The 13,495-nt window shown below is 51.8% G+C and overlaps 5 protein-coding genes across 5 annotated transcripts; 2 read left to right on the plus strand and 3 right to left on the minus strand.

The window, feature by feature from the left end:
- Positions 1-2: 2 nt before the first annotated feature.
- Positions 3-1,647, plus strand: LDX57_011543 (putative aromatic-L-amino-acid decarboxylase; the record flags this gene model as incomplete). Its single annotated transcript, XM_046093287.1, has 3 exons — positions 3-51; positions 104-1,034; positions 1,086-1,647. The coding sequence occupies 3 exons, from the start codon at positions 3-5 to the stop codon at positions 1,645-1,647; spliced, it is 1,542 nt and encodes a 513-aa protein (XP_045949265.1).
- Positions 1,648-2,359: 712 nt separating this feature from the next.
- On the plus strand, positions 2,360-3,670 carry LDX57_011544 (uncharacterized protein; the record flags this gene model as incomplete). Its single annotated transcript, XM_046093288.1, has 1 exon — positions 2,360-3,670. One exon carries the CDS (start codon positions 2,360-2,362, stop codon positions 3,668-3,670), a length of 1,311 nt encoding a protein of 436 aa, XP_045949266.1.
- Positions 3,671-5,451: 1,781 nt separating this feature from the next.
- LDX57_011545 (mannitol dehydrogenase family protein) lies at positions 5,452-6,960 on the minus strand (the record flags this gene model as incomplete). Its single annotated transcript, XM_046093289.1, has 1 exon — positions 5,452-6,960. One exon carries the CDS (start codon positions 6,958-6,960, stop codon positions 5,452-5,454), a length of 1,509 nt encoding a protein of 502 aa, XP_045949267.1.
- Positions 6,961-8,678: 1,718 nt separating this feature from the next.
- On the minus strand, positions 8,679-9,335 carry LDX57_011546 (uncharacterized protein; the record flags this gene model as incomplete). The annotated part of the gene is made up of 1 exon (XM_046093290.1): positions 8,679-9,335. One exon carries the CDS (start codon positions 9,333-9,335, stop codon positions 8,679-8,681), a length of 657 nt encoding a protein of 218 aa, XP_045949268.1.
- Positions 9,336-11,056: 1,721 nt separating this feature from the next.
- LDX57_011547 (putative GABA permease) lies at positions 11,057-13,315 on the minus strand. Its single transcript, XM_046093291.1, has 5 exons — positions 12,824-13,315; positions 12,691-12,761; positions 12,517-12,630; positions 12,378-12,460; positions 11,057-12,323 (listed from the first exon to the last, which is right to left on the minus strand). The coding sequence occupies exons 1-5, from the start codon at positions 12,992-12,994 to the stop codon at positions 11,104-11,106; spliced, it is 1,659 nt and encodes a 552-aa protein (XP_045949269.1). The 5' UTR covers positions 12,995-13,315; the 3' UTR covers positions 11,057-11,103.
- Between the last annotated feature and the right edge of the window lie 180 nt (positions 13,316-13,495).

Below are 13,495 nucleotides of genomic sequence, written 5' to 3' on the forward strand. Positions count from 1 at the left end.
AGATGGATCGAGAGCAATTCAGAACGGCGGCTCATGCAGCCATTGATGATAGTCAGTCAATCATACATCTTTTCCCAGATCAGCTCCACTAATGAGCTGACAGTTATCGGATACTTTGACGGCCTGCCGTCGCAGCGCGTCGTGCCCACGGTCGAACCGGGGTACTTGCGTCCTCTGATTCCTGAGAATCCGCCCGAGGAGCCGGAAGAATGGTCGCAGATCCAGGCCGATATCGAGAACAAGATCAAGCCAGGGTTGACGCACTGGCAGTCGCCTAACTTCATGGCTTTCTTTCCGGCCACGGTGACCTATCCTAGCATTCTGGGTGAAATGTACTCCGCCGCGTTCACGGCTCCTGCGTTCAATTGGCTTTGCTCGCCGGCTTGCACGGAGCTGGAGACTATTGTCATGGACTGGATGGCGCAGGCCTTGGGTCTTCCTGAGTGCTTCCTTAGTACGTCGGAAAACCGTGGCGGCGGTGTCATTCAGGTCACGGCCAGTGACACCATTGCGACGGTGATGATTGCTGCTCGTGAGCGACGGGTGTATGAGCAGGCGCGCGCTGAGGGGCTGAAGGAGGGTACGGTCGAGTTCGAGGATCGGCTGATGGATCTCCGACCGAGATTGGTTGCGCTGGGCAGCAATCAAGCGCACAGCAGTACCGCCAAGGGCGCTCTGATCGCGGGAACCCGCTACCGCAGCGTCACCGCGCAGTTGGAGAACAACATGGAGATGACTGGCGAGGGGTTGCGAGCTGTGCTGGAACAGTGCGAGAAGGATAACTTCACGCCGTACTATATCACTCTTGGAATGGGCACGACGAACTCCTGTGCCTTGGATCGCTTTGCCGAGATCAAGGCCGTTTTGCGAGAGAAGCCGTCATGGCAGAAAATCTGGGTCCACATTGACGCTGCCTATGCTGGCGCGGCTCTGGTGGCGGATGAATTCCAGTATATTGCCAAGGACTTTGCAGAGGGCGTGGACAGCTTCAACATGAATATGCATAAATGGCTCCTCGTGAACTTTGACGCTAGGTATGTTTTCAAAAGTTCGATCGCGGGACTCATCGCTAACAGTTTCGACAGTCTTCTGTTTGTCAGGAATCGCCACGATCTGACCGATGCTCTTGACATTACTCCAGCCTACTTGCGCAACCCCTACTCCGACGCCGGCACGGTCATCGATTACCGGAACTGGTCCATCTCGCTCGGACGACGATTCCGCGCCTTGAAGATCTGGTTCGTGGTTCGCAGTTACGGACTCAACGGAATGAAAGCCTTCATCCGGCGGACCATCAAAATTGGCGAAGTGTTCTCGGACCTGGTGCGCAGCCGATCCGACCTTTTTGAGATCGTTACCAAGCCTGCCTTCTGCTTGACTGTTCTCCGAATCAAGAACCCGAGTCACGCCGTCATGAACGGAGAGGCGTCCGTTGCGCAGCCGGACGAGAAAGCGAACGCGCTGACCAAGGAAGTTTATGAGCTGATCAACTCGCGTGGCGAGATCTTCATCACCTCGACGGTCATTGCTGGCGTTTATTCTATTCGCGTGGTTAGCTCGAATGAGCAAGCCGACGAGAAATACATTCGTCGAGCGTTTGACATTCTCGTCCAAACGACCGAGGAGGTCTTGCAACGGGAGAAGTAAGCTGATATAGGAAGTTGTATTTTTGGATATCAACCTACGTACATATTGCTTGACTAGATTGTTTGTTCATGTGTTATGATATATTTGTTATGAAACTTTCGAGATTTGGACCCGGAGAGCTTTTTGACGAAGTTGCGTTTCCTTCACTGTCGCCATAGAATTCATGGCTTGTTTTGGCTTGACAAACAATTGAGGTGACTGACCAGGAAAATTCAGGACACCCAGTCAACTAAAAGCTAACACAGTGAGCAAAAACGTTTAATCAAGGAGGTAGATCATATAAACATCGGGCTAGCCCAGAGACAAATTGTCGGAACCCGTCCGTCTCGGGATCATCTCTCACGAATTCCACCAGGCTGGCAAGGGTGTGACATTTCTACAGTCTGCACCCAGTCCAAGACAGCAATGCACACCAAACCTGAAACATCTAAGCCTCCCTGACAGTCACACAAGGCTCACTGAAGATTTCCAAACGGTCGAAGATCCCTTGCGAATTTACGAAGCGGCCACTAGCAAGGCAGACTGCGCCACGAGGGGGGCCAAAAACTAGTGCCAATCCTCTAAAATGTCTCCTTTTCCCAACATCTTATGATCCTCGTCGCGTCGTCGGTAATCCAAATTCTTATTCTCCACTGTCTTCAAGAGACGTTTTTTACCTGCCAATGGTCAAGGGTTCTTGAGTTAGTGTAGTAGAGCTAGAGCCCGCGCCAACATGCCTCGAAATGTACACAATCCGCTGCCATCGTCGCTGCATAGTAAGTTTCGATTTCCTGGTTTGCGCCTCGGTGACACTAACTCCGGGATAGGCGAATGCTTGAAGGCCCGACAGATCTTGGAATCGTTCATCGATGGCTCGTTCACAGGTAGTCCCGGCAAGGAAATGCCAGCGCGTTTCCTCGGCGAAGCCAAGGTCCGTAACCACCACCCCAGCAGAGCTTATGCCATCTCGAACACCAACACAGGAAGCAACACACGATCTAACCAGATACAGGGACTCGCCATCATCACGGTCACACGCGCCGGCTTCCTCGGATCCATCCGAATCGGGTCAGGGATTCTGATCGCCCGACTCGACGACGGCCGCTGGTCCGCGCCTTCGGCCGTCGCCACCGCCGGGCTCGGATTCGGCGGCCAGTTCGGCATCGAGCTGACGGATTTTGTATTCATTCTGAATGAGCGCGCCCTCCGCACGTTCTCCCGCACGGGAAGCTTAACGCTAAGCGGGAACATTTCCATCGCGTTCGGGCCGTTTGGGCGTAGCGCTGAACTGTCCGGCGGAGCGAGTAGCAACGGCGTGGCGTCGATGTTCAGCTACTCGAAGACGGTGGGCATGTATGGCGGAGTCACGGTGGAGGGGGGCATGTTGGTGGAGCGGAAGTCGGCGAATAAGAAATTCTATCAGAGTAAGGTCACCGCGGAGCAGTTGCTTCGGGGAGAGGTTGTTTTGCCGGCCGCGACACAGTCGTTGATGCGTGTTTTGGGCCATAAGATGTTCGATCCTCCGGTGGAGGTGGAATCGCGTGAGGTTGAGGTTTTGCGTGAGATTCCGCAGCCAGAAGGCATGGTGGAATTGTCGGCGCGAGCGGAGGCGCAGCCGCCGTCTGAGCTGCCGGTTGAGTCGAGTCGAGCTGGTCCATCACCGAGTACATCCCCGGGTCACGAAAGTGCGAGAGACTTTGGAGTTATGTCGGAACTTGATGGAACCCCGTGTACACCGCAGCCGGCTGAGTTGCCTTCAGAACCGAACGCGCAGTCCCAACCGAGCGCGCAATCTCCGACAACAGAGCTCCCTGCCCAGGTGTCGGAGAAGCCTTCGAGAAAGCCTCTACGGCAGGATTCGGGACAGTCATCGGAGACGCCAGATCCGCAGCCTACTGTTCAATCATCAGGGACACAAGAGGCGGAGCTTTCTGTGCAACCATCGCCAGAACCCACGGTCACGGCTGATGCCACGGAGAAGCTTCCTGCAAGCAATATTTTACCTCCACAGTCTCGTTCGGAGGGATTCATAATCAGCGCATGAGGGCAGCGACATACTCTTCTCACTATGGAATACTGCATAATATACCCCAAAAAGAGTCGTGATAGGCTGTTAATTTGAGACAAACAACCACTTTACACTGCATATAGACTGTTAAACCGTTCATATTGGTTATTCCCTTACCATAATGTTGATCTAATATCTCTTTCTGATAAACCTCCCATGCTTAGCCTTCAGGTGAGATAAAGAAGCTTACTTCCGTCACCCTCCACTCAAACTCAACAAAAACTTCTGCAAGCATTTTATAAAACCCTAAACCCGAGAACAGAATACGTACAATCGAAGCGCATACAAAAGTACCTAACCTCTCCCAACACCGTCGTAGTAGTCAAAAGTCCCTACCTACGAAAGCCTTACAGTAAACCCCATTCAGCCTAGCCGCCAGCTACATGGGTCTAGCCGTCTTCGGCAGTTCCTTTAATGCTCTGAATAATAGCGTGTGAGTAATCTTATTATTATTGATTAATTAATTAGATCTGACATGAACACTGGCGGTGAAGAATCCCTTCCAACCCCATGACCGTTGAAATTTTCCCCATGTGCATTTCTTTTTACCACCTACTTACCTACCTCAACCACGACAAACGGTGTACTCCGATACCAGACACCTACAGTACTTGACAACTAACCCCACGGGGGCTCCACGAAGCGGTCAATAGTGCTCCGTACCGTGCCCGTGGAACACTCCCCTCCAAATCCATCTTCGTGTTTTGATTGAGATCTGCATGATCCCTTTTACCACGATTCTGGACAGAAGGGAATTTTAGCAATTTAGAAAGAGGTATTTTCTGGGTTCTATAGTTCCAGAAGAACGGTTGATCGTGAAGCTTGTCAATAAGACGCAAATCCCGGAATTGAGTTTTTCTTTTTTTCTTTTCCCCCTCACCCACTAACTAAATCCCTACCTTATTTGACTAAAAAATTAATGCATATATTTAATAATAATTGAATAGATTAATAACTCCCGCCATCTGACCAGGATGAATAGCCCTAAGAGCCAGCCCAGCTGCACGGCGCTTGACCGACCAGGGATAGAGTTGCAGCTAAACTGGAAGCAGACAAAGAAGCTGTGTTCCTTTGTTGGCTTTTAGGACCTGCCGGAAACGTTGAATGGTTTGTTTTGTGGGTGAGGTGTTTTAGCTGGTGAGTTGGAGGGGGTTTGGGAACCTTGGTGCCCCTCCTCTCTTCCAACTTCTTTACCACAAGGCTACTAAGCTATCCACTATTTGGCTTGTTATCTGTCGATCTGCTCCCTCACGGTTATGGACCCTAGCGTGGGGACAAGCTCACACAGCAAGGGTTGGTTCACCATTATCCTTACTGGGAAGTTATCCACAGTTTTACAGGAGACACCGGACCCTCGATTCTGCAATTGCATACTCGGTACATACATGGAGAGAAAGAAGGTAGGTGTTCCGAGGTGGTGGAGGTCGTGTTTCGGCGTCCTCAGTTAGGTGCTGAGTATGAGAGGAATAGGTGAGAATTAAGAGAATTTTTATCTATCATCATCTATCTCTATATAGCTAGGTACTATTTTTTTCTCATAACTCACTCCTTCATAACGTGTCCAAAAAGGAAATAATAAACGTAGAAGCATTAAAGGAAAAAGTGTTCATAAACAAGATCAAGATCAAAATCATCGCTCGCACACGTAATACCCCGCCCGGTATTTTTTTCCCAAAAGAAAAAAAAAGGAAAAGTCTCGCCAATGTCAAATAAATACTTCATGTTCATATACCGTAGCACTGTCGGCTGGTTGGCATTTAATCAACATACTTGGGAAGAGTCTTGAGGACTCCATCCCGGGAAATCTCCTCCAGAGCCTTCGTGATCTCCTTCATGAACCGCTCGTCGTTGCGCAGGTCATCACCGAACAGGCTCTTGATGCTGAGAACCGACGAAGGATCGGTACCTCCAGCACGAGCCTTCGCCTGGAGCTCCTCACGCATGGGGTCATCGACTTCGAACTTCTTGCCGTTGTCGTCGACCCCGTTGATGTAGTGGAACCAGGCGGCGGCGACGAAGCACAGCCGACGGAAGGGACCCGTCACCCAGATGGCCTCGGCGATGGAGGGCATGATGAACTGGGGGATCTTGCCGGAGGCGTTCAGACAGATACGAGGCAGCTGGTCTTTGATGGTGGGGTTGGAGAACCGCGCCATCAGCGTCTTGCAGTACTCGTCGATGTTGACGCCCGGGATCTCGGGCAGCAGCGGCTTCACTTCCTCCTGCATCATCTGCCACACGAGCTTGTTGAACAGCGGGTGTTCCATGACTTCGTGCACGTATTGGAAGCCAGCCAGCTGGCCGGGGTATCCGATGGCGGAGTGGCTGCCGTTCAGCAGTCGGAGCTTGTGCTTCTCGAACTCCTCGACGTTGTGCACGTTCTTGACGAGCTGCACGCCGACCAGGTCGAAGGGGGGTCGGCCGTCGGAGAAGTGGTCCTCGATGACCCACTGCATGAAGGGCTCGGTGACGACGGGCCAGGCGTCCTCGATGCCGAACTTCTCGGCGAGGGCGGTCTTGTCGTCGGCGGAGGTCTGGGGCGTGATGCGGTCGACCATGGCGTTGGGGAAGTGGCCCTGCTCGTCGATCCACTTGGCGAGGTCGGGGTTCTTGAGCTTAGCGAACGACACGAGCATGTGGCGCGTGATGGCGCCGTTCTTCTGCATGTTGTCACAGGACATGGTGGTGAAGGGCTTCAGGCCCTGCTGGTGGCGCCGGGCCATGGCGGCGTAGAGGAAGCCGAAGGTGGTGCGGGGGGCGGCCTCGTTGGCCGGGTCCAGGTCGAACTGGATGTCTGGGTGCTCGCTCTGCAGCTCGTGGGTGTTCTCGTTGTAGTAGTAGCCGCTCTCGGTGATGGTGAGCGAGACGATGTGCGTGTCCGGGTGGGCCATCTTCGCAATGACGGCCTCCCGGTTGTCCGGGGCGAAGAGGTAGGAGTTGATGCTGCCGACGACGTTGGCGAAGCTGCCCTTGGCCGAACGCTCAATGACCGTGTACAGATGGTCCTGGGAGTTCAGGACATCGCGCATGCCGGCATCGAACGGTTGCAAACCCACGCCGCAAATGGCGTAGTCGGTGATGCCGTGCTTCTGCATCAGCTGGTCGACGTACACGGCCAGGTGAGCCCGGTGGAATCCGCCCACGCCGACATGGACGATGCCCTCCTTCACGGCATTACCGCGCTGGTAGGTCGGGACCTTGACCTGGGACTCGCCTGCCGTCGAGATCTGCGACAGGTTCTTGGTGTTGAGCTTGAGGGGAGCCATTGTGAATCAGACAAAGAGAATTGAATGAATGACAAGGGCGAGGATGTGCGAGAGGAGAGGGAGAGGAGATGAAAGGATGTAGGAGAGTCAAAGAACAGCTCCTCCAGGGTCACCGCCGGTTTTGACCGCTGCTTACCAGGGCAAAAAAGTCCAGGTAATCGCATTACATCATATGGTGGGGGGCAAATTAGGGGAACGCGATGGAGTGATGATATCAACATTAATTGACCTATCGTTTAGCCCACCCAAACAGCTCACCTGCCAAGACTTTCGCTTGTTTTTCTCGCACATTCCAAAACGGGTATCCCTTGGAGTTATGCAGACCAGATAAGCTGTTCTAATTTAGTCGGGGGGGCAAGCCGAATCCTGCGCGTTACTAGACTTACTAGGCCGAACACACCGTCTCCTGCGTCCGATCATCAGATGTGACTGCGTAATTCCCGTAAGAAAATCTCTTCTGCCGGTTGATCCTGATTAGATAAGCCTTCCAGACGCCGCCACCGGTGTCTGCCTGGAGAATCGGGCATCCCGACGCGGGCCTGAACGCGGCCCGACTCTTCCTTAACTCCGACCGGGTCAGTCTAGGCCTGGTCCCTAAGGCACCCCGGTGGGTCGGCCCATCCCACGTTCAATGAGCGGCTGACAGCGCAAGAATGCCGAAGACCTATACAATGCGCTTGAGTATCCATTCATTAATGTTTATTTATTACAACAGCAAGAAAGCCTTGACGTGGACATCCGCCGAGAAGTGAACAGGTCGCCGGCAGTTCAAAAGAAGTGAGCGAGGGTACAGCTACTCCAGCAAGTGAATTGACTCACTGTGATATATCATTTCTGAGCTTTCTAGACCCTATCACGAGGCCACAGGTAGTGTAGCGGGACACTAGATCTGCAGGAGAAAATTCTGCTGCATGGTGGTGGCGTGAAAAAGGCAAGTTAGGCGCATTCAACGTGGTCAGAGATTGCGGATGACCTCCCTGAAGAACGCCATTGGGTTAGGTAACACAAATAGCTGTCTAGAACTTTATCAGGAAGTCTGAATGGCGCATGCACACCGGGCCAGCTCAACCCCCCACACGGCCGAATTGACGCTGATCGCGTTCCTACATTGCGGCCCGAGTATCGCGGGGTGCCGAAATTGTATGGCGCACGCACCCCGTGCTAATGGTTTGTATCAGATTAATAATATTTTGCCAATTCATGGAGCCCACACTAGACTGATTCAGTAAATGCTATGAACAGATCAAGGCTTGTCTTTCTTCGCAAGGAGAATTTGACTCTCGAAAATCACCCCCAACTAAAAGATGTAAAAGGAAGATTGTGACATTGAATGGGATCGTTGTTAGTGAATAGAAACATGGCACCGAGGAGGGAAATATTCTCGAAACATCATTCATAGAAGGCCAAGGCTGGAATTAACTGCTGGGTGTCTTTCAGAGGGCATGGATGCTCGATTAGCTGTCTGGCATAGTGCACGTGCTTCAGTAACCCTATTTTGATCCTCAGGCCACGAGCTGCAGGTTTGGACTTGAACAGGAGAACTCCGTCTCAACTAATTAATGCCTGCTTTAATTTGCTTCCAGCAAGCCATTAATTTCTATTTGAGTATCCAATACAATACAAAGCCCGCATCTATTCAATTGTGTTAGTCAACAAGTACACCCAACCCTAAATAACAACAAACGCCAAATATCTATCACCTACCCACGAGGCCCCCTCTATTTGATCTTATACAAGTTCTTCAAAGCCTGCACATCCTTCGCGCTCGGCTTCGTCTTGGGCTTGGTTTCCTCATTCCCCTTCTTCTTCAACAGCGCCGGCGCCCGACGATCACGCGTCTGCGTCGATGCCTGCCCCCCAGCCCCGCTAGCATACAACATGATCGAATCCCAATCGACATCCTCCGGCCCCGCAGCCAAAGCAGTACTCCCCATCAACGGCAGAAACTCCACAGCCGAGAAGCCCGCCTTCGCGGCCTCCTCACGGGACTCGCAGATGCCATTCGCGCCGTTAATCTGCTCCCCAGTCTTCCCCTTGGTCTTCTCGTCATGATCCTTAAGATCCTGACAGTTGAATGTGAAGACTGGCTCGCTGATACCCGTGCCCCAGAACATGCTATCCTGGTGCTCATGCAGCAGACCAAACATATGTCTAATTTCGTGCGCCACGTCTGTGACCGCATCCAGCATCCCGATATCGCTGCGCGTGATGAGATGCGAGGCAAGCCCTGACCCGCTACTCGGGATGCCGTTGGACGTCAACATAACGTTTTTATTGTTGTAGTGGATCTTCAGGACATGCCTCTTGCTGAGTTTGAACTGGGCTTCTTTCAGCTTGAATTGTTTGGGGAGGCCGTTGCGGTACCGGAGCTCCATGGCTTGTTTGAGGATAGATTCGAAATCTTTTTTGGATTGTTTGTCGGCGTAGAGGTATTCGACTGTTGCGTCGGGCCAGAGCTTGTTGTTCGCTGATGGTTTGATGGCCAGCGTTTGGAGAGGGCGTCGGTTGGGTCGAGGCTGAAGTGGTCGTGGTGGCTGGGGTATGCGAGCACATGGAGGGCAAAGATGAGAACGGCGAGAAGGAGAGGGTAAAAGCGGAATGCCGTAAGGGGAGACATGTTGATGCTAGTGTTGGAGCGACCCAAGAACAAGCGTTCAGCGATAAGGCTGTATTGGACCTGGAGTACCAGATGGATAACATCCGCAACATATCCTGCTGAGGAGCCCTCTTATATACTACAGAATAAACATATATCGAACCAAAAGATAGAAAGGCCCTGGCATACGATCACCTGACAAGGCTGAGAATCCCGGGGTATATTCGGCCCCAATCCAGAGGGCCGCGTACTTCGCAGAATTCCAAATGACAAGCATCGTGAGGCTTATGCACAACAACTAGCCTATAAGGTTGACGTGATAGTTATTTTTTGGCACTTAATTATACGATGTGATGCCGATTCGATGGTCATCAGGAACGCAATAACAGTATTACCCTGACAAGCAGTCCTACGAATCCTGAGCCAGGCACCGCCAACGATCTCGAAGGCCGATAGATGGTTCTAATAAAAGCATGTGACCGAACAATCTGAATTCCTATGTTAGAATGTACTAACCCAGAAAATCCTTTTGTTGGTGTGATATAATGTGGTTCGGGCGATTCGGATTGCTATCTTATAAGCCCGAAGTGATCACCTATATCCTCAACGTTCGTAGATTAGAGAATGGAATAAAGATGTGGTTTGAGAAAGCGATCGCCTTCGAACCGGCATCTGTCTCCCTAAAGTCTGAATTATCCCCTGAGCCCCACGTCCCTCTTGATCCCCAGCCCCCAGACCCTTAATCGCCCCAGGCCTCACGGGATCAGCGTTCCTGTCAATCATACCAACGACCAATAAAAAGCTCGGCTGCCTCAACAATGCATGATGGTTATTATAAGATGTCCAACTAAACCCGGGCCCCATTGGCCACCCACGAGAGTACAACAAGCGTGATTCAATTAGGCGCCCTCCAAGTAAGCAGCGCCACAAAAGCTTGGTACAGTTGAGGTCTGTGACTAGATTTTCAAAGGGCACATGCAGATAGATCGGTGGATTATCAAATGAATAAAAGAGCCAGAGCGCAATTTATCGGTTGTTAGAACAGGCGGACAGTAAAGACATGACATGGGCTAGCATGTAGACCTCTGGTGTCAGACCCAACCCTCAGGGGATACGTCCTACAGGATTCCGGCGGCAAAGATCCTTATTCCTTCATGCTAAATTGTTAGATGTGGGTTTTGTGGAAGGCATTGTTTAAGGGTCAGAGATCTGCTCTTCTGTGACTGCGCCCTGGCACACGCTGATGATTTAAAATGTGATTCAAACTAAGGATGCCATGGTGGGCCTTGAATCTTACGTTTTCGTTTGCGCTATCGGGTTGCCCTTTCTTTAAACTTGGTGTTATATTGGTTCCAGATCCTTTTGTCACCGATTTGCAGACGTTGCTCTGGTTATTGTTCTTTTTGAATCTCTTGTGTTAGTCTTGTCTCGGGATGGGCGTTTTGGCTATGCTTTAAACCTAGGTAATTATTCGGCTCTAACATTATAATGATACATAAACGATTTTGATCTAAGCGGGTTTAAGCCCTTCTATACATATTTTCATCTTAACTCTTCTCCCCATCTCTCAAATCCGTCTCGTTCACCCCCTCAGCTGAATCCCCCAACTCAGCCCTTTTCACATCCACAACCGGCCCCTCATACACCCTCCTCCCAACGGCAACATACATCACCAAACTGATAATAAAAACCCCTCCGAACAACACAACACTCCAATTAAAATTGTCCAACGTCACTGGAACCTCCGTCGGCCAGAAGGACCAGAACAGCGCGAAAAGCGTATACAAGAGCGCCACGAAGTTGATCCACACGCCGTGCCGACCTAGACTCCAGCGTCGCGAGGGGAGTGTCTCGGGGTGGAAGATCTTGCGCCACATGACGCACGTGATGGAGACGGCGTAGGTCCACATGAGCGCCGCGACGTTGAGGGAGATGATGGCGTTGAAGGCTGTCTCGGACCCGATGTTGATGAGCGAGAGGAGGCCGGAGATGACGCAGGATAGGCCGATTGCGTTCACGGGGAGCTTGCGACGGGTGTTGACGGTGCAGATCCAGTTGGAGAAGGGGAGGCCTTTGTCGCGCGCGAAGGCGTAGGTCTGGCGCGCCGTGGACGCGTTGAAGAGGATGTTGCTGAAGATGACGGGGATGAGGATGATGGCTGTGAGTCCGTTTACGCCGGCCTGGGGGACGGCTTGCGCGAAGACGTAGATGAAGGGGAAGCCTGTTGGGTCGTCTAGCGCGGCCTGCACAGATGGCATGGCGAACAAGAGGGTGATGATGAGCACTAGGGCCATGAGGCCGTTGCTGAAGTAGCCCCAGGCGATGGCGATGGGGACGTAGCGGCCGGCATCGCGCACTTCCTCGGACATGTGTGCCGTTGCGTCAGAGCTGAGCGACCCGTAGATGGCGGAGATTTGACCGATCATCAAGGCTAGACCAACGTTGTTCCAACCCCCTAGGGTGCTGAATTCAGTGAAGACGGCCGTTGCGGGCTGGCGAGGCGCCATGGCCCAGAGGACGACGATGACTACGACCCAACAGAGAACGTGTAGTGCAAGGAGTAGGTTCTGGATACGAGGCATCCAGCTGGCTGCGTAGACGTTGAAGAAGTAGATTATGGCAATCATGGCAAACACGAACAGAGTACCTTGCCACCTTTGAGGCTCGTAGTCCGGGTTACGCACACTGATGAGACCCTGGATGATGGTTCCAGTCAGGAAAGAGCCCGAGGCAGCACCAGCTTGCCAAGCGAGGACCGACATCCACCCTTTGAGTTCATTAGATCATGTTTGTGCGGAGGACGCTATAAAGGTACACGAACCTGTGATATAACTGAGGAACTTCTGATACCGCGGCGACGCAAACTCCGACACCCAGTGGTATTGTCCGCCAGACGTAGGTGCCCTGGAAAAGTATTAGCGATGATAAACAAAGACGTCCTGGATAATCGAGGCACTCACATCGATGCCATCTCGGATAGCGAGACAATAATAAATCCAAATCCGACAAAAGTCCAAACATATGTCCAAAACAGACCCGCAAGTCCGCCGTCAAGAAGGCCTTCGTAATTCGATCTATGGAAATCAATGTGTCAGTGAAGGGGTCATCTAACAGCTCAGTAGAGTAGGACATACATCAAGATGAACTCCCAAGTAGCTTGAAGGACTGAAGCGAAACTCAGAGCAGCTAATGGTCGGAGATTTCTCTAGGAAGGATACGTCATTAGATTCTAATCTTCAATCCCGAAGTAGTGAACGTGAGACATACCTTGAACTCTTGCGCTTTTCCCATGCGCGTCATATCATCCTGATCAAAGCCCGTGCCATGTTCGATGGCATCTTTGCCACTGCCTTCTAGCTCTAGCTGATGAAACCCCGTCGACGTGACAAGCTGCTCTTCGTTTTGCACATGGGCGCCCTTTACCGTAGTGTCTGCCATGATTGCAAAAGGCTTCAAGGTCTCTGGAAGACGATGAATATTCTAAGAATCAAAAACCTCGCAACACCTTTAAGATTTGTGGAGAGAAAGTGGAAAGGAAATGCGGCGAGATAAGAGACGGGAAATTATCAGAGCAGAGGACGGAAGATTGTCCTCCACGGTCGCAGAATCTCGCAATCAAAAAATTTCTGCGCTGTGTTGTACGACAGGGGGGATGGATGCACGTTATTTAACTGGCCTGAAAATGACGGAGCACGCTTGATGCTACTGCATGCCGTCCCTTTAGTCTACCGGTGTGGAGAGCACGAGTTAACATGGGAGGCGAGTAGAAGTTCTCGCCAGGGCGATAACAAGGAGCTCTTGTTCTGGCTTCATTTAAGTTAATCTATCTTAATTCATCGTCGCCTCGAGGAAGAATGCAAGGGGTTACCACCGAGTTCGCTTAATGCCCAGCCGCTGAATCCCTGTGCACGGAAGATTTCACCATTGACCGACTGATAT

This window comes from Aspergillus melleus (assembly GCF_016097325.1).
Source record: "Aspergillus melleus strain CBS 546.65 chromosome Unknown contig7, whole genome shotgun sequence".
NCBI classification, from domain to species: Eukaryota; Fungi; Ascomycota; class Eurotiomycetes; order Eurotiales; family Aspergillaceae; genus Aspergillus; species Aspergillus melleus.

Coding starts and splice junctions, on each gene's coding strand:
- LDX57_011547 (XM_046093291.1), bottom strand. CDS start 12,994: ATGGCAGACACTACGGTAAAGGGCGCCCATGTGCAAAACGAAGAGCAG. Junction 12,461..12,516: donor CTATCCGAGATGGCATCGAT/GTGAGTGCCTCG, acceptor ATACTTTTCCAG/GGCACCTACGTCTGGCGGAC. Junction 12,324..12,377: donor GTTCCTCAGTTATATCACAG/GTTCGTGTACCT, acceptor ATGAACTCAAAG/GGTGGATGTCGGTCCTCGCT.